At 41.1% G+C, this 27,791-nt stretch overlaps 1 protein-coding gene and 1 long non-coding RNA gene across 7 annotated transcripts in view; one reads left to right on the top strand and one right to left on the bottom strand.

Moving 5' to 3' along the window:
• LOC114470347 (uncharacterized) overlaps positions 1 to 11,807 on the bottom strand; it is a 35,131-nt gene extending 23,324 nt beyond the window's left edge. Inside the window, exons 1-2 of the long non-coding RNA XR_003674860.1 lie at positions 11,672 to 11,807; positions 8,779 to 8,865 (exon numbers count right to left, since the gene is read on the bottom strand). This is a non-coding gene — a long non-coding RNA (uncharacterized LOC114470347). The remainder of the gene's footprint in view (positions 1 to 8,778; positions 8,866 to 11,671) is intronic.
• The window catches only part of fbrsl1 (fibrosin-like 1), a 408,768-nt gene that overhangs the window by 355,573 nt on the left and 25,404 nt on the right, over positions 1 to 27,791 (top strand). For 3 of the 6 annotated variants that reach the window (XM_028458504.1, XM_028458509.1, XM_028458507.1), the window contains 3 exons: positions 23,740 to 24,154; positions 24,702 to 24,955; positions 26,711 to 26,961. In XM_028458504.1, coding sequence (XP_028314305.1) covers positions 23,740 to 24,154; positions 24,702 to 24,955; positions 26,711 to 26,961 — 920 coding nt within the window. Of the gene's footprint in view, positions 1 to 23,739; positions 24,155 to 24,701; positions 24,956 to 26,368; positions 26,530 to 26,710; positions 26,962 to 27,791 lie in introns of all 6 variants that reach the window. The other 3 variants (XM_028458506.1, XM_028458505.1, XM_028458508.1) reach the window with 3 other exon arrangements.

Here is a 27,791-nt window from a genome sequence, read left to right as displayed (position 1 = left end):
CACACTGGCAACTGGGGCCGTTCCAAGCTCACAGCAGGAATCCCCCCCTCCCTGTCCCTTTTCTGACACGGTAGAACGGACGTGATCACCAGCTCAACTCGGTTCCCACAGAGAAACACATCATCACGTTAATTTATGACACACGTATGGCGTTACGTCACCATTAAGCGACTCTGGGTTTGTTGTTGACAGTGCATTCTGTTAATTTCATATTTCCTGTTGCGTAGGGTAACTATAAACCAAGATTTACCCAGACACGTGCTCTTTTCACGGACTGGGTTTCCCAGGGCCCCTGAACGCATCACGTTAATTTAAATGACCGTAACTCTGCTCATATTTGTTCTATCGGAGAAATTCCACCAGTTTATGAAAGATAATAAGCTGTTCTTTACAGCCAGTGTCGGTACATTGCGGTAATTTTACTCACACGTAACAGAAACATTAAAGATGCTGCTTTGTTTTGACGAAATCGACACGAGGAACATAGAAAACCAAGTGAGTGAGAAAGAAAGAGATTAAAACAGACCAAATAACGGTGGATTTATTGAAAATGAAAGACTCTCTCAGACGATGAAAACCACCATGAATGGAGGTTCAAATGGATTTGAAAACAAAGGAGGAAACTGAGCCTATAAAGGTAAGATCAGTTTAATTTCTGGATCAATAAATGTCGGTCTGATTTTGTGGAGCTAGTCTTTGTGTACTTTAATATAAGTGTAAATAGATGATTTTAATGTGTGAGACAATTTAGGACAGATTATTTGTGTGTTTGTTTAAACTTTGTGTGTCTGTGTCCATCTGAGCATATTTATTTCCATCACTTTCAGTTTTCCTTTTGATGAACATGACAATATCGAACTCTTCTTTTATTTCTTCTTCTTTAAGTCCATGCAGAGTGGACACGCCCCTCCCTGGACATTAAAACCTTGAGCTGACCCTAGTTTCCATCATCAGGTCTAGACCCATCACTTCTACAGACAACAGACAGAATAAAGCTCAGAGTCAACATGGGATGCACTTATTTATTGAAATGTATATTAAATGATTATTTAATTTTCTGTAATTTTATTTTTTAGATGTTTTTAATTGTTTCAATAATTTAGAGACTTAAGGAACAGATTGTTATAATGCATAATAAAGGTGATTTACTTGAGTCATCACTATATTCAGATTGTTTTTAAGTCTTTGTATAAAAATACTTTAACAGAACAACAATGATGTGCAGAGCTACAGTAATGTTGGCTTCATACAATAATAATAATAACAACAACCACTGCACACGCCACCAGAGAAGCTTCCAGTGAATAATAAACAAATAAAAAAAAGTTCACTGATGGTGACATTGAGATCTCAATGTCACCATCAGTGAACTTTTTTTTTTTTTTGTAAATTATTCACTGGAAGCTTAGATATTGTGTGACAAAGATATCAAAGTTTGTTGTTTTGAGAAGTCATATTTATGATTAAAAGTTATGATTGTATTATATTCTAAAGTTTAGAATTATCTGGCTCGTCTTCCTTTCTTTCTGTTCACAGCATAACTTTATATTTAGTTCTACAAAATGTGTTTACAGCTAATTTTACTGATTATTGTTACACATCATCCTGTATGTACATTATATACAGTATAAATGTGTAGATTTAACTGTTGGAGAAACCATTTTATTAAATACAAAGCAAACGACATGCAAACAGAAAAACAAAGGTAGAAATAGTTTATTTAAATTATGAAATTAGTGAGTTGTTAAAGTGCTGAGGTGCAGCGGAGGGTCTTCTTCTGCAGAGACGTGATGATGAGGGGTCCGAGTAAAACCCAAAATTCCATGGTAATTTTGAGGTTATAAACATGCATATAAACACATTACTGGTTTATTAACCCATATAAACCAAAAAATATAGAAATGGGACATTTTACGGCTGCAAATGTGTAACATATTACTGGTATTTTGAGAACAGGACACATGTAGATTTCTGAGCAATTCATTATAGTTGTGCAGGACTAACAGGAACTCCACACACTGAAAATTGGTATTGCCACATGTGCACTAACACGACACGACCTAAGAAGAGAACTACAATAAGATTAAAAATAAATAAATAGTTGCAACATTTTGCAGTCTTGTTCCAGGTTCTGCTGTCATAATATTCCCATCCTTGTACTTCCAATGTTTAAATGTTTTGTTTTTAAGGTTCATGTTACATTTTTCAAAAGGTTGCTTATTTATTTTTGTTTGGAAAATTATTACCCTTTCTTTCAGACATTTCATTTATTTGGGCTTGTATTTGTGATGTTCTGTTTTTGGTTACATTTAGATGAATAAATTAATACACAACACTTTGCTCCCCAAGACACTGTGTTTGTTTTCATTCTACAGAGTTTGTGAGTATGTGTCCCAGAACAATGAAACACCATATATACATTTATATTATTTATACATTAGCAGCAGTACAATGTCCAATTTCCATTTTTTTCTGGGTTATATAATAGCCAACCACATGTGTCCTGTCCACAAAATACCAGTAATATGCTACACATTTGCAGCAGTAAAATGTCCCATTTCCATATTTTCTGGTTTATATGGGTTAATATACCAGTAATATGTCTTTATGTGTATATTTATACCCTCGGAAATACCCGGACCTGATGATGAGCTGCTACACTCCGTTACTGTCCCGCTGTCGGCTGAACAAAGAGAAGTCCTGACGGTCATGTTGTCCTCTTCCGCTATCATTGCGGAATGCGGATGTTTATGTGCCGTAAAGCGTCGCGCGGTACCAACGTCATCACATTTTGTGCGCGGGTCGAGTCGAGTTGTGCGTGCGCATGCGCGGCCAACCGTGCCAGTCTGGCACGCTGTTTGGACCACCTCTTCCAGCAGGACCATCCCCTGCGGTGCAGTTCACACCTACGCAGGCCAGACAATGGCCCCCCATGGTTTCATACATGCACAGAGCTGGTTAGGAACGGCCCTGGTTGCCAGTGTGAGTACACCCTTAGAGCCTCCCTGCCTCATGCTCCCCCGGATGGGAACTTCCTCTTAGACCAGGGGTGTCAAACTCCAGTCCTCGAGGGCCGGATTCCTGAGACTTTTAGATGTGTCTAAAACACTCCTGTCCTACTCAAACACTCCAGGTGGAGACCAATGTGTTGTGATCAAGCTCTGCAGAAGCATGATGACGAGCCATTCATTTGATTCAGGTGTGTTTGAGCAGGGACACATCTAAAAGTCTGAGGAATCCGGCCCTCGAGGACTGGAGTTGGACACCCGTGTCTTAGACCATACAAGCTCTCTGACAGTAGGGATGAGCCATAATAGATGCCAAACAAAGGAGAAAAAATGAACTTGGTCAACCCCTGAGATGGAGGCAAAGCAACTGTATTTGTATAGCGCATTTCGGTTAATACGAAAGTTGGGATGCTGGCCAGGAATTTTGAAGGAGGCCCATTATCACAAACTGAGGTTTAGGGAAGGGAAGCTGCAGTGGTGTGGGCATATTGACGGACTCCAGAAATGGATTGACCTTGTTTAGCTGAAAGTGCAAAAATCACCTAAAGCCAAAATTAATTTATAGGATGATCAGCTATGATTAACACAAAAGTCATTATTATGTTATAGCAAACCTAAATAAAAATATTTTTACATGATTAGAACTGTTATCAGAATAAGAAAGGATTTTATTCGCCAAGAACAGTTTAAAACAGTACAAGGAATTTAACTTGGTAGTTGCAGCGGAAAGAACACATATCAACACACCGCGGCGGCCATATTCGTCGCCATTATGATAAAAAACAAACAACAAATATGACATTTTTAAACTCTTATATTTGATCCAACCATTTTTAGCATGTCAGCATTGACTACTCCAATAAAAAAAACACAGTTTACATAGTCTGAAGATCCCAGCCCTGCTTGTGGTGTAATTTCAATAACCTGATCAGCATCAGTCTGGTTGAACTAGTGCTCATAAGGACAAGGATTTCCAGGTATGCTTAGTTTAGAAATAAAGTTTGCCAAGTCATCTATATCCACTGTTCACTTGGGTTCTTCTAAGCTGTCTGAGTTTTGACCTTTTTTCTCTCCATGCTTGTATAGAAAATGGCTGCAGACAAACACACATAATAAAGACAAAAGGCTCATACATTATTTTTTTATTGTTAAGAAAGAACAAAGTGGATGTTGCTAATGTGCACTGCACACAGTTGATGATTAGATACAGGGATTTACAACCTGTGAATCCAGTTTCTGATGATTATAAAACGGATCAACCAAATTGTGTATAGGTGATGTAAAAGAGAAACAGTAGATTATAATCTCGGGTCTGTAAGGATGACAAAGTAAAGAAATCAGCAGTTTAATGGCATGTGCTAAAGATGACACACTAAAACTGCAGAGATACCCTATGGCTTTTATCTCTCATTTTAATGTTGCTCTTTGTAAGGGATTCTAGAACATAGTTTGTGTTTGGCCTTGAATGTGTGCGCGTGTGTGTGTATGTGCTTGTAATGCTGAACTGGCCAAAAGCTGTTTTCCTCTAGTTTGGAATGCAGCGTATGTGTCCCATTACCAGTCTCGCTCACAGTCCTATGGGACTCATGAAAAGCCTGCTTTCCTCTGATCACTGTACTTGCTGAGCTGTGACTGGGAGACAGATGTGTGTCCATTTACTCAAACATAATGGTACGAGTAAATATATAATGCTGTACTAATGTTTGGCTTGTTACAATTTATTAGATAATGAGGGTTTCCTCTACTTTTACCTTCCTTTTTGTATTTCGAGCTGTGGTCTTTTTATTTATTGTGAGCCTTTAATGGCATCAAATATTTGTAAGACCAAATTGAACATGGGCCCACTGACTGCCATAATGATTAAATGGTTTAGTGTTAATAGAAGAGAAGAAAGACCAACACGGGCACGGTAATTATGCACACAAAGTAAGGCTTGGGGGGAAAACTCAGACACCCTTGCCCTTTTCTCCACACACATTTACTGTTCATATTTCATACATGTTTCAATGTGAAAGTCTGCTACCGAGCCTCTCAGCTGTGTTTGAGCTGTGACACATTGAAAACCTGGTAGACTACCAGCCCCCCAGGACCGCGTTTGGACACTCGTAAGCTAAGTGCACAGTTTGAGCGATCGACAATAATCCTTTCCCCCTCACAGCAAGGCAACGGACATATGAGTGTTCACTGAGATTTCAATGGATTAAAGCTAAAAGTTAAAGCCAACTTTTCCCACTAAAATGTTGGGAAGTAAAGGTTAACTTACTCTTCATGAGTGTAACTTAATATCTTTTTAAAAATTATTAATATTTATTTTAACATTCTTTCACTATGATTTTTGGGCACTTTCGTTTTGTTATGAAGAGCAGTGATGTCCAGAAGCATTGGCGGCGGGCGGAATCGTCTACTACTCTCTTTCTGGCCACCGATCTACTCTTTCAACATGTTCATAAATGATTCCGTACCCCTTTAGCACAGAAAGAATTGTTAAAATCTAAAAGTTTTCCAAAAACTGATTCACATCTGTTGGGAAAAACATACAAGAAACCTTTTCTTGTTGGCTGTAACACAGAACACCACACGAGAACTGTTTTCACCTTTATTTAGATTGTAGTTTTGAAGCAACAGCTCGGAGCGGAAGGTTGATATGAACTAATCACCGGTAAATAAAGCCCCGTAAAACTTAGTACGGGGACGCATTTACTTCGTCTCCAGCTCTTAGTTTTTTGTTTTTGTTTTTTTTTTTTTTACTAAAAGTAATAGCTGTGTTTTTGAAATGGATATGCTGTAGATACAGGGAAGTAGAGATTATATATATTTTTTTTTTTTATTTTAGTTAAAGGGGACATATCATGTTAATCCACTTTTTTAGCCCTTAAATGCATTTTGATGTATATTTAGATTGTTTAGAAGTACAGAAAAGTTCAAATTAATCTCTTCAGATGCTCCGTTGATATCTTTATTTTCTGTTTTGGTCATATTTTTCAATCTGTTTGGATTTTTCGATTCTCTATTACGTTTTTTGAACAATGACGTCACAGTATTTGCAGCGGAACTGCCAAATTAAGACATCGACTCCAGGCCCAACACTTTGAGCAATCCGCCATTTTTATTTCTCGCTTTCATTTTGTAGTCCAAGCTCAAGGATGCCGAAGTTACGAGAGGATAAGTCAAAATGTTTGGTTGTTGGATGTAGTAACCCACACGCTTCATTACACCATCTCCCAGCATCAGAACCTTTTTGAAGTGGTTGAGTTTTATTTTTCACTGAAATGTACCCACATCTGTGGGTAAGATCATTTTTGTGTGTGCTAAGCACTTCAAGGATGACTGCTTCAGCAACCTCTGCCAGTATAAAGAAGGATTTGCCGAAAGACTTTGTCTGATTGAGGGTTCAATTCCTTCTATCTTTGGAGACAACGAACAGAGCACTTCGGTAAGCTGTAAATAACGCTAAAAAGTGTGATGATAAGACGTCCCTGTCATTGTTTTGTTAGCATTAGCAGACGCTTAGCAGTTGCACCATCTTCAGACTTCATATGTTAGCGCTGTGTGCTCGTTTTAGATCCTTGATGATATGGCCTACGTGATTTAATTTAAGTCTAATGTTTTCATTAGTCATTTCATTTTGCCGTTTTTGTCTCTGAAAAGACTGTATTAAAATGCATTTTGTGACGTTAGCTAGCGTTAGCTAGCGTTAGCTCGGTGCTTGTGTTAGCTCACTTGTTAGGGTTCTGCAGGTTCATCATCTTCATTTTCATCTCGCTCCACCGGGTCCGACTCTGGCTCAAACATGTAAGGCTGGATGGACAAGTATTCTGTTGTTGACATTTTGTAAATAACCTCTGAATAAAAAGTTTATGCGCCGCTACATAGCCGTATCTCTTCTATCAAACTACAAAAATGGCCGAACAGGGTGGAGTTGAACCGAGTGTCACCTCTGCAACCTGGAGAGGGGGCGGGGTATGAAGTGTCTCATTTGCATTTAAAGAGACCGCACCAAAACGAGTTGCTCTCAGAAGCACATCAGAAAAGGGGTAGAAAAGGGGCCTGTGGAGCTACAATAATGAGGAATTCAGACCCAAGCATTGCAGTTCCGCTTTATATAGACCACAGTTGTATGATTTATATCTAAAAAGGAAGGATTTAAAACCATGATATGTCCCCTTTAAAGTAAGTTCAGAATAAATAGGCACTTTAGCTTTACCTTGAGGAGGTTTGTTTTTGTGGACAGAATTATTATTATTTTTTTTTTTTTTTTTTTTTTTTAATAGCTCATGGGTTTATGGCACTTTGGCCTTTCATTCAGTGTGTATCTAATGTAGTCACCTCTGTTTTGCTTGTTTCTGTTTATATGTTTAACGCTTGTTCAGAACAACACTGTTCAAAATTAGATTTCTGTTCTAAAGAGTGCTAAGCCAAAAATTTGTTTTGCAAATCTTGGAACAATGAGAACTATTTTTTCATTAAACATTTTTTTTTCTAGTTATTTATATACGTTAGCTGGTAATGTATAAATATGAGATTGTACGACATGCATTTGTTGCTATGTATTTACTCGGACCTCAGCAGGGGTGGAAGGTTGACTCACCGGACCTCTTACAAATTTAGTTGGAATACCCCTGTGGTAAAGCATTATCACTTAGTTGTTAGCAGCTTGAAATATCTGAGGCGACCGCATTGGGATCCGCTTTCTCTATGCTGAATGTTGCATCTTTTAGAACTATCCTACAATAAAGCATTGGATTTTGCTGCCTTCTTGTTATCATTCAGGTCTTGTTACCTGAGTTACCTGCTACAGCGAGGTATCAAATCCTCGTGTTTGTTCTGGTGAAACTTGAGGCATCCTGGGATAGCAGGTGGAAGATTGGTAGAACAACCAATCCTGGAGAGTTTTGTGCCCTTGTAATACTGATTAATTTTGACCTATTGTGCTCATTTTAAACAGAGTATTCCAGTAAGCATGAACACATCAAGTACTGGGGAAAAACAAAGAGCTTAACAGCTTTGGGAGGATTAGCTGCCGATGGCATTTTAAGCTGGATTTAATAAATTGTTTCCATTAAATTTACCGTCTCCACATTTACTGGATTAGACCAGCGGAACAAAGGCATGTGCAGATGAACTGAAAAATCATACACACAACTGCATCAGGTATTTCCAACTGAGTTAGGGTATGTCTCAGGCCACTATTGAGCACAACAAGAAGGGACTGTGTTGTTGAGGCTAAATAAAGATTTTAGACCCAAATGCAATTCTGCACTTTTGAAAAAAAAATATTTTGCACATTAGGAATGTTGGACCACTTTGCCTAATAAATGAAATCATTATTATATATTATTAAAGTTTTTTCAGATTCTGAAAGACAACAGATTGCAGAAAAACAAAAAAGCATAAACCATTTTGCTTTGCAGTGGATTTGGGACTAATCCTTAATTTGTTTATTTATGCGCTTTCTTTATACAACATATAACTAAGGCTGGAGAGCAAGGATTTAGGATCTGTCCATTACTTTTTCCTCAATAAATGGCTTATGTCCATCTACTTTAGTGAGAAATCAATTCCTGATGATAGAACCCTGCCTCTTTTTTTTAGTTAATGCCTTGCTCCCAAAGCTCTTATTATGTTCAGGGTCCCTCTGTCAAATCACCAATCATGCCCCATGTCTGCAGGATTGCTTTTATCAAGAGCTGAGTGGCCTGTGTTCCACTGCTGATTTTTGCTGCAGGTCAATGAAAGGGCTATGGTTCTACCCTGCATGTTCCTCTGTTACCTGGACAAGCAAGAACTACTGCTTGGCTCCAGCGCAGCATGGGGACACAGAAGTTAAACGCCATCTCACCAGTTTGACTGTGAATACCTGAGAACAAAAGATGGATGAGATTAGGAAAGGAAAGGAACGCCACATTGATAAAACTTGTGCTGCTCTCAAAAAAAGAAATGATTTACTAAACAGTGCTGAGCATAGCAACACACTTTTTTCCCTTTATAAATCACAATCCACCACCATGTTTCATCCCCGAGGTGGAGTTTGGTGTGTCCAGCGGTGAGATAGCAGTAGTGTTTCGCAATGTCGTCGCTCAGAGCTAGACACACAAAATGGTATGTTGTTTGTTGAAGAACGTGCCTCCACAGTGAACATACACTACAGTGTGTGCACTATTTGTTCATGCGGAGGTGTACTCCGCTCTTGTGGTTTGGCACATTGGGGCAATCATCAGTGTTCAGGCACTTCTGTGTAACTTGCCATTCCAGTAAAAAGGAATATATTTTTATTGTCATTTGTGTAAAGCTACATAAACAAAATGTGTTCTCGCATTTAACCCCTCCCTGAGGAGCAGTGGGCAGTCACGGTGTAGCTGGAGCAGACCTGTTCTATCGCCTCGTATTGCTGATCTGACATGTTTGTGACACAATGCGATGCAGTGGTTGCACAAAACAAATGATTATCACCTTGAATGCACTATTCTTGTAGTTAGAAGAGCAGAGGAGGAGAAGAAAGTGACTTATCAGCTTAACACAAGTAAACAAGTTTGAATGACTGCTGCTGCTGAGAAACACGGACCCTGAAGCGCTGAGATGGACAATAGCTGCTTAAATATCCATGTGTTTTACTGTAATGTGCAGTTTTTTGACTGAAAACAATAACAGTGTGGATAGCAAAATAAATTCACTTTGGTGATCACTGATCCCCCTTGTAAGAGTGAAGTCAGCGTCTATAGACACACCCACTCATAAATATGCATAAGTAGGCCCCTAAACAGCTTGTTTATAGAACTGCTCAGAAAGTGACTTTTCAGAGGTCTAAAACTCTGGAAAATAAACCTCAAATACTATGTTTTTGTGGTGCTTAGAACAAATGGAGATGGGTGAAAAATAGCATAATATGGTACCTTTAATGAGAGTCTTTGTGTTTAAACCATCAGTAATAATATGTCTATATAAGGATACGTGCGTATCCATCGCCTCCATTTACCGCACGCTATAAATGTTAATTCATTGATCAGAGATTGATAATGAGAAAGCTCTGAATATACAGAGAGAGAAAGGCTGTTCAGGGACAGTCACAGGGCACAGGACTAAGGCTCCAAAATGACAAAAATACATGCTTCAGTTGTTTCCTATGATAAATTGACTAAATAACAATACCCCGAGGGGTACACGTACCCTAATTTGAGAAACTCTGGTATATACAATTGAGTGAGTGAGTGTGTGTCAGGGTAAATATACTTTATGAAATGTAATTTGTTTTTGTTTTTTATTTCGTTTTTCAGATTTTCCCTATTTTTTTTTTTTTTTTTGATAAAGTTAGGTAGTTTAACAAGTAATTAAAAGCGGGAGCGACAAAGGAAGTGGTAAATAAATACACATAATTTAAGACCTGACAAAATATAATTTAAGACCTAGCTTACAAAATAAGGCCATACTCAAGATTTGAAATGATCACATTTAGTTTTGTTCCTAGTTTGTTTCTTGACTTTGCCTTTTCTGAAAAGTGCTTTAAATGGGACCGATAGCAATATGTATAAAACAAATGTTGGAGTCAATAAGGTGTCATTGATCATTAATAACACAAGTTGAACAACATGATGCGGACACAAACATTTTAATAAAGCATCCATTCAGTCACACACACACACAGTAAGTCCTTGGTCCAAATATATATGAATGAAATGACATCAGGACTCGTTAGTTTGACACAAACTTGAGCTGATTCTGGTCGTATTGAGTCCCACCAACAGCATGGTCACGGACGTGCACAGTCAGCATTAAGAGCATCTATAATGCTAAACAAATGTTGCACGGCCGAAGGATGAAGCACAGTCATGAAATAGGTGAATTACAATGTTTATTTCATGACAGGTAAACAACGGTTTTCCCAGTTCTGTTTCCTCAACCCTAACCGACAGTAAGGGCTCAAGACCCTGAATGAACACCATTTAGGGCGGAAAGGAATCGCAAGACACTCTGCACTGACACAGCAATCTTAATAACCACACTCAACCACTACACACAAACACACCGATGGAGGATGATCAGGTTGGCCTAACTGTGGGTTAATAAGAGTACATACAATAGTAGGGAAGTGACCGAAACAAACAAACAAAACATAAAAAAATAAGTCGTCTGTCCGGGCAATGTATGCAGACCAACCGGGCAGACTAAACACAAAGAAAACTATCAAAAACAAAAGGACAGCAGGCAGTGGGTCTAACTGCGACGTCGACTCCACACGCCCAGTTCCCACTTTAAAAAGATCCTCAGACCCACAATAGACAGTCACCCGGTAACAGCCTCTCCTCCCTCAATGAGGGCAGCAGGTTTAAAGCCTATTGGAGACACAAGTATTTAAAACAAACATCTAAAATGCATACAGAAAACAGTATTTACTGTGATACTTCAGGCTTCCACCCAGCCAGTGTGTGTGCACAGATCACACTGGCAATCCATGGGAAACTGGCACTTCCTGACTGGTGAACACTTCCCTTATATAGCACTACCAATGAGGAAAGTGTGCCACCTTGTGGTTGCACCTGCCACACAAACATATCAAAATCAACTTATTGCCTTTATCTGCTGTACTTATGCAGGTGTAGTTGAAGCTAAGTAGCTTAGCAAATGCTAACATGGTCATTGTTAAGCAATAAAACGTCTTTGATAATTACCTGTGTTTACAAATGTTGTCGCAGATTCCTGTGACTCTGATGAAGATGGTTACATTTGTTCAGCAGAATCTTTACATAGGATAAGATAGTATTCATACGATGTCAACAGTCAAAACATGGGCTTCATTATGGCGCAAGTGCTCATGGGTAAACTGTTACGTAATCAGTGACGTACTGACGTATTGTGGTGACGCAAGGACGTGGCTCCAACTTGCCGCTGCTGCGGTGGAAAACCAAACCGGTTCTTCAGCAAAACAGGAGGAGCTCTGAAGTAGCACTGGCACCAACCCCAGCTCTGAAAAAAAACTCCGTTCTCTTGGTGGAAAAGCCCTATCAGAGGGAGATACGTATCAATCAAAGCTCCACCTCCAGAATGGCAAACAGCTGGGCCATGAGAACCCTGAACAAAAAATAACCTTTTTCCTCCTATGACTCAAACTCCATGTGCGATAATCCACATCAAAGTGCAATACACTGAGCCATATTTATTTATCTCCTAACTGGTTACTTTATATTTTTATATTGTGTGTGTGGTATTATATATTCATACATCTTTCCTTTTCCAGTATATTTATTTAAGTGTGTGTTTTATATCATTCTTGGAGAGCACCTTAATATTGTTCATATGTACAATGACAATAAAAGCTTCTATTCTAAAAGGGAGTTTTTTCTCCACTGTAGCAGATGCTTGTTTATGTGGAATTGTTGTTTTTTTCTTAATTTTATATTTTGTTATGAGCACTATGATGTGACTTTTTCTTTTAGTTGGCTTTTTATAAATAAAGTTGAATTAAGATTAAATTAAATAAAGACACAAAACAGATGTCTTCCTTAAGTTTCATCATGTTTACAGCCCATTGTATTTGTTCAATATTATTTTGTGTAGATCTTACATGACTTAATTTGTACTTTTTTTTTTTAACATTACTAATAATTTCCTTTTGTCAACCACTTATTTGTGTCTTTAGTTAGCAAATTATGATCCATAGTACTTAAAACTTAAACAACACTGGTTTGATACTTCTTTGGAACAAAATTGTGGAAGGATTTTTGTAACATTTACTGTTAGTGCTCGCCAAGGTAAGTTTTAGTGGTTCAAATGTAAATGTAATTGTATCTGGCATTGTATACTAATAACAGTATGCCTATTCACTACTGTAACATAATGTACATTTTTGTATATTTTACTGATGTCATTAATGTTAGATTTATGATATATATAGCAATAACTATATTCCTTGGGGTCTACTTTCACTAGATCTGAGCTATAAGCTGTTCTTTTACTTAAAGACAATATACAGTGATTATCAAGCCGTGTGATTCTGCATATGATTAATTATTTCTAGTGTAATGTTAATGCAATTGTGCATAAGTTATGAGCACATGAGACACCATCCTAGTAAAACCTAAAAATTGCAATTAAAAAAAAAACATTATACGTAAAACATTAACACAAATTGTCTAATGTAAAACCATGTATTGATATTATTTCATAAAACAATTAGCTCTGGGCTGTAAGAATGACTTTAATCACAAAAAAATAAGATATGACACTTATCATAAAACGGACCTAATGAAATATTTTACCTTCATGTATTGTACTTAAAGTATTAAGGTATTAACAATGCTGTGAATCTTTAAACATTGAATTTATCCTACATTTATCCCTGTTTTAAAGTTAAAACAAAGAGGTTGTGAAAGGACTGCAGCACAAATAAAACAATTGTGTCTCTAGAGTAAATCGAAACGATCGAAATCATTCACGGAAATGCTGATCAATTTATATGTTGTAGATGAGGTGCATTTTACTTTGATTTTTCAATTTAACACTGCTGAGGAATCCGGTTAACAAAGGTATTAAAACGCAGAGAAACCTTCCGGAAATGCCTAGCCGACATGGCAATGCTATCGGTTTTATTTTGTATTTTTTTCTTCATTTCCTGATGTCACTTCCGGAGCTGAGCACGTCATTTCATGATGTCAGCTGGGCGGGGCATGGAGGTTCTGCAGCTGGACCCTCTTGAGAAAATGACAACAACAACGTGGAACAGCCTCAGTGAGGAGCATCCACAAAGCCAATCCTTCCTTTTGTACCATTCACTGTAAAAAGTATGAAGCATTTTCTGACCTTACCTTTGCTGAAGCTCTGGTAGCTCAGGTGTTGGTCTCCCATCTTTTAAAAGCTGTTGTTTTTCCTCAAAAAAAAGTTTCTCTATCGTCTCTAGCACTGTCATCCTGACTGTAGTGTTATCCCGCCCACTAACTAGAGTACGTAGCAGCAGCCAGCAGCAGTGACATGGAATCAATTCACTAATGTACTGTGAACTTACGTATAGCATTTAGCATAGCATGGTTACATCCAAAGGCAGCTCTCTACACTGCCTTTGGATGTAAATGGTTGTCATCTTTGGGACCTGACTGCGCATGCGCAAACACCATGCAATGGGAACAGAGGCAAAGTAGCAATGTGCCTTTGGGAGGGGGCGTGGCCTCTCCCTGCTTTACAGCGGAGTGAGACTGCAGCTGTTCCACGAAATAGCGCTGTTTAGTAATTTGGGCTATGAAACGCACAAAATGCAGACACTTTCAAACTTATAGGTACTGTAGGCTATTGGAAATGGAAAGATAAATAATTTATAATTATATTATAATTAAAACAAATAATATATCAATTCACCCTTGGGTAGGCACTGCCTAGCTTGCCTACCCTGACGGCACGTCACTGCTCAAAACACACTGGCAACATAACAAAGGACTTCATCAGGGGGAAAAGTAGAAGGTCTTAGACTGGCCAAGTCAATCACCGGACCTTAACCTAATAGAGCATGCATTTTACCTCCTGAAGAGGAGACTGAATAGCGAAACCCCCACAAACAAACAAGAACTCAAAGAGGTTGCAGTAAAGGCCTGGAAAAGAATTTTAATCGAAGAATGCAACAGTCTGGTGAAGTCAATGGGTCATAGGTTTAACGCAGTTATTGTAAGTAAAGGTTATGCCACCAAATATTAAATGTTATTCATTTTAAGTTGATTTATTAATGTCTGTTCCAATACTTAAGCTCACTTGAAAAGTATGTCCGTTCAAACAAAAGGGGCTCTGCCCTGAGTTGTTTACATTTAGATGTAAATACCATGAAATAAAAGCTGGAATTCTGAACTTTTGTCTCATATACACGTGTTTTGATCTGAAACCTAAATGTCTTCAGTATACAACAAGAACAAAGGAATTGACCTTGCCGTTCCAATTCTTTTGGAGGGGATTGTATTATTGTTATTCTCTCTCTCTCTCTCTCTATCTCTCTCTCTCTCGCTCTCTCTCTCTCTCTCTCTCTCTCTCTCTTACATGAATGGACTGACAAGACTGTGGTTTCTGGCCGACTGCCAGTATCTGCCATCACTATCTTTCTTTGTCAGTCAGCCAGGAGCTTTGGCTGTACGCATGCTGCTTGTTTAGAGATGTAAAAATAAACCGTGTCATTGTGAGCTCAACCATCAACCAGATACTGGCTGACAATACTGTCAACCAAAGCCAAACCTTTTGCATACTCTAACCTAACTGCTAAGGATTATTACCTCTGATTGCTGATTTTAGCCTAACTGACCACTGCAGGGCTCTGGTCAGAGAGCACACTGGACATCAGATGAGTATTAACTGACAAACTGTATGCAATGCATCTGGGTACAGAGTAGCAGTTTCTAGAAATATACAACAAGAAATAAAAGACTAAATGAACATTGTTTACTACTGTAAATTAAAATGCTGTAAATAAACACAATAAGTAGAGATTACATTTGCCAATATCAACCTCCAAATATATACTGAAATCACAGTGTATACATGTAAACTGGAAACAATCTGAGGCAAACAGCCATACCAACCAACTATGTTAGCTTAAACAATGCTAAATCACGTTCATGCTACAGAGTGAAAACTCACATTTTTAAGAGTGCAAATACACACCAGGAGCTAAACAACACTATCAGAAGAGGGAAGTAACATGTATATATTAATTTCACATCACTATGAACATAACGAAAAGTTACGTAGGTAACTACGGTTCTATGAATCCCGGATGACCGCCAGAGGCGGTCATTATGCAGTGTTTTCCTCTTTTCTCCCCATGTTTGTCTGTGGACATGTTTACAGCGATGAAGCAGTCACTGATGATGTAAGTTCTATTTCATCCATTCTGACCACCAGAGGCGGTGCACAAAGCACTGGATGATCATCCTTGCGCATACACAGGTCGAGAATTAAATGACAACAAAGTCACATGTGACCTCCTGGTGGCTCACGCGAGTCTATATAGTCACGTGACACCGGAAGCTCAGTCCCTAAAAACTTCTCGCAAGCAGGCGATTCCGAGGGACTGGATGCTCTGGCGGTCATCCGGGATTCATAGAACCGTAGTTACCTACAGAACTTTTCGTTCTATTTCATCCCTTCTGACCGTCAGAGGCGGTGCATAAAGCACTGGATGACACATATCAACAAAGGCCCGAGGATTTCGAGAAAAAGCTGATAATAGAACCAGCCTACCTTATGACACAGATGAATGTTGCCGAAGGACTCCCTCCAGCAGGTGAGACACCACCACGTTCACCCTGTAGAACCTTGAGAAAGTTGATGCAGACGTCCATGAAGCTGCTTCACAAATGACGTCCAGGGGAACACCGGACAGTGCCGCCAATGAGGTGGTCAAACCACGAGTCGAGTGGCACCTCAAACCATCCGGTAGAGAATGACCGCGTGAGAGATAGGCCCTTTCAATTACGTCTACAACCCAATGGGCAAGGCGTTGTTTGGACAAGGTCCGACCCAAGCGAGGACCGGCATAGCAGACAAACAAGCTGTTGGATTTGCGTACTCCCGCTGTGGCTCGTATATATAATTCAAGAGCACGAACAGGACACAGAGGCTCGGGCAAAGCTGTGGACCCAAAGCGCGCCAGCTGGAGTGGGGAGAAAAGAGGCATTAGGCCAGAGTGTCACCCCGGAGCGTCAGCGTTTCACCTACAGCATGTATCATGAATTGACATGGCCTGCAGCTCCCCAACGTGCTTACCTGAGGCCATAGCCAATAGAAATGTTGTTTTTAACGACAGCCATTTTAAATCAGCCTGGTCCAAGGGCTTTAATGGAGCGTCCCGCAAGGACTCCAGGACCAGGGACAGGTCCCATGATGGAGCCACCGGTCGAGTGGAAGAACGGAGGCGACGGATACCCTTCAAAAAAGCCGACACCGTAGTGTCTCTGCCAACCGAATGGCCTTAAAAACCATGATGCCAGCAAGAAATTGTGGCAACATACACCCTAAGGGTCGACGATGAGCAACCCTGGTTGAAGAGGTCCTGTAAAAACTCCAATACGGACAGCAGCGGGCATTGGACAGAGTCAAAACCCCTGCTTCGACACCACCTATCAAAGAACCTCCTGGTATACAGCCGACGTGTGGATGGTGCCCGGGCACTGGCAATAGTATGGCCTATATCGCCACTGTACTCGGAGAATGAGACCCCTGGCCCTGCAGCGGCCACACCCATAACCGGAGATGATCGGGATTGGGGTGCAAGATCTTCTCCCCATACTGGGACAGGAGGTCCCTCTGGGATGGCAGGCGCCTCGGCAAGCTGCAGCAGAGCTGGCTGGCCAAAATGGGGCTATCAGGATCAATTGATGCCCCTCATGAGAGACCCTGAGTAGCGTAGGAAAGATCAGGGGAAAAGCATACAGTAGAGTTCTGGGCCAGTCGTGCGCCAGGCCCAGGGGAGACGTGTCGTTCGCAAGACTGAACCATTAGGGACAATGCATGGACTCTTTGGATGCAAACAGGTCAACTTTTGCCTTGCCGAAGGTCTGCCAAACCCGTTCCACCACCTACGGGTGAAGTCTCCAGTCACTGCCGGGACAGGAAATCTGCCGACATGTTCTGTACCCCCAGAATGTGCATGGCCGTCAGGCTGGCAAGACGTGGCACCGCCCACGTCAGAATCTGAGTGGCTAACTTTACCAAACCCCAAGACCGAGTGCCCCCTTGGTGGTTGATATAAAAAACCACACTTGTGTTGTCTGACCTGACCAGCACATGTCTTTCTCGTAAATGTGGGTGAAAATGCCGCAGCACCAATCCCACAGCCATCATCTCTAGAGCATTGATGTGTTGCCCACACCCCCTGTACCATCCGCCCCTGCCATGTTGCTCCCCAGCCCCGGAGAGACGCGTCCGTATGGACGACCTCCCGTCGAGCTGGAAGGGAACCCAGTGGAACTCCCTGTGTAATGTAGCGACTCTTCCGCCACTGAGAGACACCAGGCATTGAGAAGACACGCGCAGGTGCCTGCACCTGTGATCGTGCCGCTCGGGATTCAGGTGTAGGCTGTTCAGCCACATCTGTAACGGACGAAGAGACAGAAGGCCCAGAGGAACTGTTGACGCCGCCACCAATTTCCCTAAAAGGCGTAGGTAGAGGACATAGGGAGGGGCTCCCCCGTGCTGGAACTGCAGGAACATGTCCAGAATATCCTGAACACGCTGAGGTGAGGGGTATGCGTTCATGGTTTGGGAATCCAAAACCATCCCGAGAAAAATGGTCACCTGTGTAGAGACCAAGTTGCTCTTTTCCATGTTGACACACAAGCTTAGAGAGGCTGCATGGTCGAGCACAACTTGTGTGTCCCGAATGGCTTCCTCGCGAGACGGGGCGCATATCAGCCAATCGTCCAGATAGGGCAATATTTTGAGCCCCCGAACTTGGGGACAGAGCTGCAGCAATGCATCTGGAGAACACTCGAGGAGACAGGGAGAGTCCGAAGGGAAGGACTCGGAACTGATAATGCCTCCCTTGAAAAGTAAACCGAAGGAACCGACAATGTTGAGGTGCAATTGGAACATGAAAATAAGCGTCCTTCAAATCGATTGTCGTGAACCAGTCCCCTAGTGATATTGCCTGGAGGACTTGCGGGACACGCAGCATTCTGAACTGAAGAACTTTTAAAAACTCGTTCAGACCTCGAAGGTCTAGAACTGGGCGCAAGTCGCCCATTTTCTTCGGGACGAGGAAATATCTCGAGTAAAAACCCCCTGGATCCAGCAGAGGGTCCACTGGCACAACAGCACCCTTGGCCATTAAGGTGCCTATCTCTGCCGACAGTTATTACGCCCTGACCGGGTCGTGAATGATGTAAGTCCTCCCATGAACGGGAGGCCGGCGGCGGAACTGAATGCGGTACCCCTTGGATAGTGTGGCATGTACCCAAACATCTGGGGTGTGGGCAGCCCAGAACCTGAGTTGACCAGGGGTAAAATATCTAACCGCCGGCCGACGTGCCTCAACTGCTTGCCCCCCGTCCTCTGGAGGACTTGAAGGGGGGTCGCTGATAAAACTGCCCAGACCGCAAAGGGCGTGGGGGCAGAGCTGAACCCTGTGACCTCCTCTCTGGGGCTGGTCTGTGATCCTGGCGATGAGACTCAGGCAACGGATTCGATGGAGCAGAGGAGTACCTCCGTGAAGATGAAGAGGTAGCTACCAAACTCCCATGAGTTAGCCACACTAACTGTTGCCTTGTGCGATTCGCCTGGGCGGTTCGCTCTAGGGCCTCCAGAGCAGCGGACTCAAACAGCTCCCCAGGAACTACCGGCACACTCTGTAATGTTCGTCGACTAGACTCTGAAAGCGGGGACTGCGCCAGCCAAACTTGGCGTCGAGTCTGCACAAGGGTAGGCATTAAACGCCCCAGCTCCCTTGACAAATGCCTGTAGGGACGCATCCATCAAAACTCAGGGGCGATTGATACGTTTCCGCATCAATAGACACTTCATAGAAACTAATATTTGCTAATCCTGCTTTGGTTTGGTAAGACTGTAAATCTTTTCATATTGTTAATTTTCTGACCTTCACCATATGGAGCAGGTAGTTTACACATATTATTAGACACTACAATGAAACATTAAGCACAGATGTGTTCTCAAACAACAATTATTATTTTTTTCAATACATTATATACAGTAGTTAGCTGGAGCGAGTTAGCTAGCACTGGCTTCATGTTTTCAAACTAATGTAATAAAATGGAGACCTTTTATCGCCAACAGTGAAACTCCTGCTGCATGCTGAAAGTTGCTTTAATTGACCTTAACTTGAGCTTATTTGTTTGCATCCTCAATATTTTTTCCTCTTCTCGGATCCAGAAAGAAATGTCCGCTTAAACTTGATTAAACTGCGTCTCTGTTAATTAAAATCACACCGTCATCTATTGGCCAGGCATGTATAATACATTACGTTTTTGGTGTTTCCTGCTGTCTCATGTAAACGGAGATCATTTTGAAACATTGCCATGTAAACAGGGCCTTAAATGGACTATTTATGTGGTCAGAAGATGTGAGGACAACAGTGTTTGAAACAACTGACTGTTAATTATTTCGAGCTCTATTCTCCCATGTGCGCAAGTCAAAAAAGCCGTACAGCGGCGCTGTTTTTGGCTGCGCGCTTTTCTCCCCCTTGTACTTAAGTCAGTCACTGTACGCCTCCATCCCAGTTATGCACTCTGGGTGGAGCGACCCTGAAATGTAAGCGTTATCATTCAAATCTGGCCTGATGCGCTTTCTCCCGTCTGCTTTAGTGCTTTTCCTCTTATGCGCTTCCAAACCTGGAATAAGTGCAGCGCCCCGTTAAGGTGAAACATTATATTGCACTAGAAGTATGGATTTTGTTACAATTGAAGCCACACAGACTCACAATATTGCAGAAGAAACTCCCAGAAGGAATCTATCTAAAATGACAGATGATGACGACTAATGTGCATGGATGATGACGCGTGCTGATCATTTCTGAATGCAGGAATGCAAGTAGTTAATAAAATCAGGCTTTACATACAAACTGTTATGGGGCAGGTAAAAGCTCAGGTGCAGATGACAAACACACGGAGGCAGAACTGAATTTAACTGTTTTATTAATAAGAGGGATTAACTGAAAGGGTTTAGCAATAATGAGTCTGTAGCTATAGACTAAGCAAAGGACTGAAACCAACCTCGGGTCTGCTAGAAAGTGCGAGGCTTAACTGAGTCTTCAGGGAGGCGGGGCCGAGGAGGGCAGGCAACGGAGCACCATGTCTGGTGCTGACATGGACAGGATGACTGGGGATTCCGGGGAACAGAGGATCCAGGCTGGAATTGGGGGGTGGAGTCTCCACGACCCAAAACAGACGGAAGCAGACGAGCAGGAACAGGCAGAGGCGAGACAGGACAAAGCGGAAGCAGGAGCCGATCGAGTGGAAGATCGCTGAGTTGAGCTCTGAGTTGCTTACGATCTGGCACTGACTGATGTTCAGGGTGCCGCCTATATGGGGCTGCTGATTGCATCTTCCAGCTGGAACTCGTCAGCAATCAGGCCACTCACTCACAGCACCACTGAAAAAAAGAAAAGAAGACAGGGAGAACAGCGCCCCTAAGTGGTGCTAGAGGTGGAGGGCGTGACACAAACAAACTTTAATCTGGCGTTAATATGAGGGGAAAAAGAGAGATTTTAACTGTGGCTCAGACAGAAATATGTGTCCGATCCTCACACTGCAATAATTTGATCAATCAACCTCTTACAATGTTTATCAATGAAGGCATTTCAAATTTCAGTGACCTTTACAAGCATTGGTAAAACTCCATGTTCCGTGATTTCTAGACAGCCCCAAAAAAAATGACATCATGCCCCATTCCGCCTCCTCCTTTGCCTCAGACCTCCTTCATTCGCAGACTGTGCGCTTTTGGTCTACTTACACGCAGTGGGCGTGTCAGGAACTTGGACCAGAGAATACGCGCAGGAGAGAGGTACGTAACTGCAAGCGCGCTAAAAAGCGCATAAGTCCAGACGGGAGAATAGACCCCTTCTTCGGCTGTTGCATGTACAGTTCATAAAGCAGTGTTTGTCTGTTTTACGACAAGGTGCAATTTATTGACCTAAAAAATAAGTGTGTGTGGATAGCCAAAGATAATCTGTATGTTGATCATCTGTTGGAAATCCACCCCCCAAAACAAGGAAGCCACTTGGCAGAGTCACGATTAAAAGTTTACTGTTTAAAAACCTCCAATACAGTTATTTGAAGCATGGAGTGGTTTCTTTATAACATTGCCCAGCATATTTTGCAAAAAAAAAAAAAAAAAAAAAACAGAAATTTACTATTTTCTCAGAAAACAAATGTTCTCTGAGGTAAAGAGTAATTCAGTACTCTGCAGTTTACTGAAATGCAAAAAAAAAAAAAAAAAAACTTGTTGACTCTTTTGGAGTTTTAGTGATGGGACAGTGTTTATGTGGAATAACCGAAGGGATTTTGCTAGATATAGCATTTGAGTAACATGACTGAATTCTTTATTGCTGGTAGTGCTGTATTCTTTGAACTCAAAAAGACAACATGAATATGACATTATTTCACAAAATGATGGTATTTACATTTAATTAATTTAATTGCTTATCTAATATCCTGTTGGCTCTTTAAATTGATAAAACCAGTTAATTTGAAGGAATTGGTCACATTTACTTTAAATAGGAGTGTGTTCCTCTACAGCTCTGCAGCGGGTACACAATCAATGCTTTCTTTTAGTTCTACTGACAAATCTATGTAGTCCTACACATCCTCAACATTTGATTGTGTTTACTAGGATGGGAAACCCTGTGCCTTTTCCTATCATTTGTGCAAGACTGAATGTGGGCATTCACATGATTTTAATGAGGGGTGGGTTTCGCTTCCATTAGAACACATTGGAGTCAGCATTATGAGGACCTGGTGCTTGCTAAAGCTGTAGTTAACCAGCATTAATACGAGATGCTGCCCCACTTATGCTCCGAGGGTCGGGGTGAATCTTTATCCACCTAACTCACCCTGCATTGTGTTCGGAAAAAGTGGTTACTATGGCAGCATTACCCATTAGCATCATTTCAACTGTGGATGCATGCTGCCCAGCCTTTGTGCATGTTTTTTTTTTTTTTTTCAGCTTGCAGGAAAAATAATTTGACAGTTTAATGTGAATCCTAGACCCCTATAAACCTGGAGGTCTATAAATGCCAGGACCACAAATTGTATTAATTTAATAGGGATTGGATATTCATTAGCAGTGTTGGGCAAGTTACTTTAAATGAGTAACTTAGTTACAGTTTTTAGTTACTTCTTTCAAAAGTAACTCAGTTACTTTAAGGTACTCGTTACCAGTGTTGGGACTAACGCGTTAAGTAACGTGTTACAATAACTACGTTAATTTTTGTGGTAACGAGTACTGTAATGAATTATTTTTTTCAAAATCAGTAACGCGTTTATCATTACTGTGATTTGAACAAGCTTGTTACTTGATACTTCACGTGCATAACTCAGGACTGTGCGAGCAGAATCTGGTCGGCTTCTTCCGCCAAACCCCGGTAGTCCTTGCCTGCACCAGAGGCGAAGTGGCCAGAGCCGTGTGCACCTGCAGCGGGAGCTGCCGTAAAAAACAGCTGGATGAAGAGGAACCAGGTGTCGCCTGATCCCAGTATAGCGCGAGCATATTTTCCATCAGCTCTGTGGGTTTACTGTCTCCCAAACCGTTGAGTGACAGCAGGCAATCTGGTCGTTCCGTGTCGGACAGCTGGAATAGACGGAGGAGCTGATGTTTGAGAGCAGTCTATTTGCTGTGCAACGGTTGGTCTTGCAGCAATCCCATCACTTGGTGGGTGGTGGATGAATCCAACGAGTAACGATTAACTTAAAGTAACTGAGTTACTTTTGAAAGAAGTAACTAGTAACTGTAACTAAGTTACTAATTTAAAGTAATGCCCAACACGGTTTACCCAGTAACTGTTACTTTCAAGGTAACAGTTACTAGGTAAACCAATCAGATTCTGCTCGCAGTCAGAGTTATTCACGTGAAGTAATGAGTAACGAGCCTGTTCAAATCGCAGTAATGATGAACGCATTACTGATTTTGACAAAGTAATTTGTGACAGTACTATGTACACCAGATTAACAGATTTTTGTGTGGAAAGCCTGATTTTATTAAGGTCTATTTGTTCAATTTGAAATAACACATGATATTTTTGTTTGATTTTTCCTCTCAGGGTCGCCAACGAATGAAAGTTCAGCGTCCAAAAATTTTACCGCAGCCGAAGTCTTTGAGCTGCAGTGCAGTCAGGGGCAGAACAACAGTGAGGTGCCCTTTGCACCTCCTGTACCCAGCCCCATCCCTGCTTCAGCACCCACTGGATCCCCTGCCCTCGCTGCAGCGGCGGCACCCCCAGAAACACCAAGTTCACAACTCCCTACGCTTCCTCTTTGTGTTAAGAGAGAACAACAACATCCACCTCTGGTCCCTACCCCTCCCTTGCTGCAGGCACCTCCCCACTCCCAGCTCTACTCTCCCTACCCAGTCACACACCAGGAGCCCTGTCTGCCCCCAAGGCATCACACACAGCTGTTGTCACTGAGTCACCAGGTGCATCACCCGCTGCACTACAACAACCTCCACGATATCAGGTAATTTATTGCATAACCATTTTGTGACAAGGACATTTAAAATAGGCCACTGACTAACACAACTGTTATTAGTGGCTCACTTAGCAACAATTTAACTTCAGTAGCTCAAGTACAATGTGGATGTGAAGACTTGTCTTTACAAAATACATCAAATCTGTCTCTGGCTCATTTTCACTAATATTATCATACTAGTACAATGCTCATGATGAGACAGTTTCCTGTTAAAGCAGCCAATGTAGTGAAGTGTAAACTCCTCATTTTTTATACTCTTTTGTTATTAATTTCCTTTCAAAACCCTGGTTACAACCTACTGTCACATTTACAGTTTTTGATTATGACACACTGGTGTATATACATACTGATATACGATTCTCTTTGGCCTTTCTGAAAATGGATGGATAGATGGATGGATGGATGGATGGATGGATGGATGGATGGATGGATGGATGGATGGATGGATGGAGGTACGGCTAGTTACCCCCAACAATATAGGTATTGTAGAAATATTATTTATATAATTACTTTTGAACTCTTTATTCCCTTCCAGCAGCAGTCAACTGGGTTTTTCCAAACAACACTTGCCTCCTTCTCCTCATCACCACCTAAGTGGGCTCCCATCATCCGCTCAAGCTCTGCCTCCATCTATAACCAACCTCTCTTCCTCGCACTATTCCACTCTACGGAGTCCAGTCAACCACCATTCGGCCATGTTTGCTACCCCAGCTACACTGCCGCCACCACCGACCTTACCAACCAACAGTTTAGTGGTGCCTGGGCATCCCACGGGCACACCTTACCCAGGTAAAGCCATGACAGACACAGACTTTGAATAATAGTCAGATTTAAAGTCAAATTACAGCCTTTTCAGTGTCTGTTGTAAAAGATTCATTGAAATGATTGTGTGTATATATTGTGTTTAGTTTAGTGTACTTGTTTTAGATCCATAGTATTTTTGAAAAAGATTGATCTAATACAAGATGTGCACCAATTAAATAAATAGGACAATAATCTTAAATGCTAATTAGTTTCTTGAATTTATACTTGAGTTATGTGCTCACAACAATTGTGTTTTACAAATGTCTCTTATGCAAATTATGATTTTGAAATTATTTGTTTATTAATGACTTATACTTGACTATGTACAGGTCATTACAATATGATCAATGACACCTGAATCATATAACCCTGTTAATCTACTCATCTTTTAATCTGTTAGGGGGTGAAATATATTAGACAGTAACAGCTTATTTAATAAGCTTTGGAAGGCAAGACACTGTATTGAGAGTACTTGTTCACGTTGCTTAGAGTAAACAAAGGTTGGGTTTGCTCATATCAATACTAAATTTGCTTTCAATGGGGTCATGCCAAAGAAGTTAATATTGGTTTTTAGTGAGATGGGAGCCAGAATACACATTATATCTCAATTTGGCCTTAATGGCTATATATTAGCCAGAGTGACCATGCTGACCCGTCTTGCAATATAGGTGCCAACAATAGGCATGTTATCGTGGGAACTGGACAAAACAAGAAGAAACAGTGGCACAAATCCAAGCAAAACTAAAACAAACAAGGATGTAGCTACATTAATTTTATTACACCACCTGTGCTTGGCCAACAAGGTCAGCGTGTATCCTTTCCTAAATTTTAGCTCTGCCTTTAGGGGTGTGGTTTGTTTTTTGAAGGCATTCCATTCTCAAGTAATATTTTCATCAATAAAATGAAAAAATAAATCATTAACTGTGTGCAAAAATAGGAAGAAAACAAATCCTGAAAATAGGTAAGTCTGTCATGTCTCATGGCCAGACATCATGATTTAACTTCTTTACTGGACTGTGTTTGTACTGCCTGCAATTTTTTTTTTTTTTACAATGATCACTTTAAAGAGCTTGGATGCAGCACATGGAAATGTCAGTAAACGACTGGCCAGCCTTCACAGCTGGATACATCAGTGACATATAATTGAATGAGAAGTTAGCACTTCAAAAGGTCCTCCTTTCATCAGATGCAACCTGAACACCTAAAGTAATGTTCTCTCTGGTATTGGTAGGCTTTTTAAATTAGTGCTAACTTGATTGAAACCAATGATTGTCTCCAGTGCCTCTATGATGTTTATCATATGTTGTCCAATTGCCAGCTGTGCATTGACTTACTAATAGAGGGCTAGACTGTGTGTGTTTTCTGCTGGGATGACTCTTGGTTCTCTCTTGTCTTTAGATACCAGTCTGTTGATATCATTCAACCAACCAATCATGTATTGCCAGCCTCATTCGGGGATTCTGATTGGCACGTTGTCACAGGCAACACTGTTACCTCCACCAATGAGTCCCCACTTAGAAAACCCTCACAGCATGAGCTGGAGAAACAGGGAATGCCAGGTGACTATTTTCTTTTTTTCTCCTACCCTTGTTGTGAAGACTGACTGGGCGCCCGTGCCTTTTTCTTGTTTCCCTCCTACCTCTCCCATCCATATTTTATTTTATTCTTTTGTTTGTTTATTCCCCCCTCCCCTTTTTTTCTTTTTGTTTTTTTGGTTTTCCTTGCTCTCCTTTCTTACAGAACATGGCCCCCTGAGGCAGGAGCTGAACAACCGGTTCCTGGTTCAGAGTTCAGAGCGGGGTCGGGTGCCCTCCGCCTTGCCGCTAACTCCTGTGTCACTCCTGCAAGCCAAGTTTCACCAACATCAGCACATGCACCAGCACCAACACACCCACGAGCACACCTTCACACCCTTTACCACCAGTCTTCCCCCGGCCGCCATCCTCACTCCACCTACCGCACCCCCCATGGTGCGTACTCAAGCCAGAAATGTGAGGATAAGTAAATTTAAAGGTCCCTTAATTTCGCCTAACTGTCACACTCCCTAATCTCCCTCTTCAGCCAAAAACTCCCCCTTTTCTTTACAACCGAAATATAACCTTATATCTTTCAAATCTTTCATCCTAAGAATGGCAAATATTCTACAAACACCTTAACAAACACACCAGTGTGTCTTATTTGTTTGTCATGCTAGTGTTTAGTCAAATACTTAATTTTTTTAAGTATGACCAACCAAAGTGGTTTCATTTTATTTTTAATTTTTTATTCGGCACAGTATAAAATAAAAATGAAACATAACAATATAACAACAATGGACAGACATTAACAATAAGCGATACTATTTTAAAATACATGAAAGCCCAAAAAACCTTTAAAATTAAAAGGTCCCAAAATATAGTGCTTTTCATACCGTTTCACATACTGTTGGTTTCAGGAACCCAACAAAATAATATTTGAAGTGTATTCCCCAACGCATTCGTCTTCCCAAATCTCAGCGGTCTCAAAAGTTGATATCAGGAGAGGCCCTCAGAACAGGCTATATCTAAGTGTACTTCCGGGTATTTAAATGAGCTGTGCCATGCCACGCCCACTTCACTTTATTTTTCATTATTTTTAAGTCACCGTTCACACCTCTTATGTTGACTGTCTCCTGATATTATTTACTCTTGCACGTTAATGGACAGAACATTAGCTTCCGTGCTAAAGTTACACTGACATTTTAACTGCCAGCAGCTTATCATGCTAGTTAGGCTTATGCGGTAAAAGAAACACAAAATTATATGAACTTATGTCTTCCACATTTCTGCTTGAGTCATGAAGT

The sequence above is a fragment of the Gouania willdenowi genome, chromosome 9 (genome assembly GCF_900634775.1).
Source record: "Gouania willdenowi chromosome 9, fGouWil2.1, whole genome shotgun sequence".
NCBI lineage: Eukaryota > Metazoa > Chordata > Actinopteri > Blenniiformes > Gobiesocidae > Gouania > Gouania willdenowi.
Note: the sequence above shows the minus strand (reverse complement) of the source record. Positions and strands in the feature narration are given on the sequence as shown.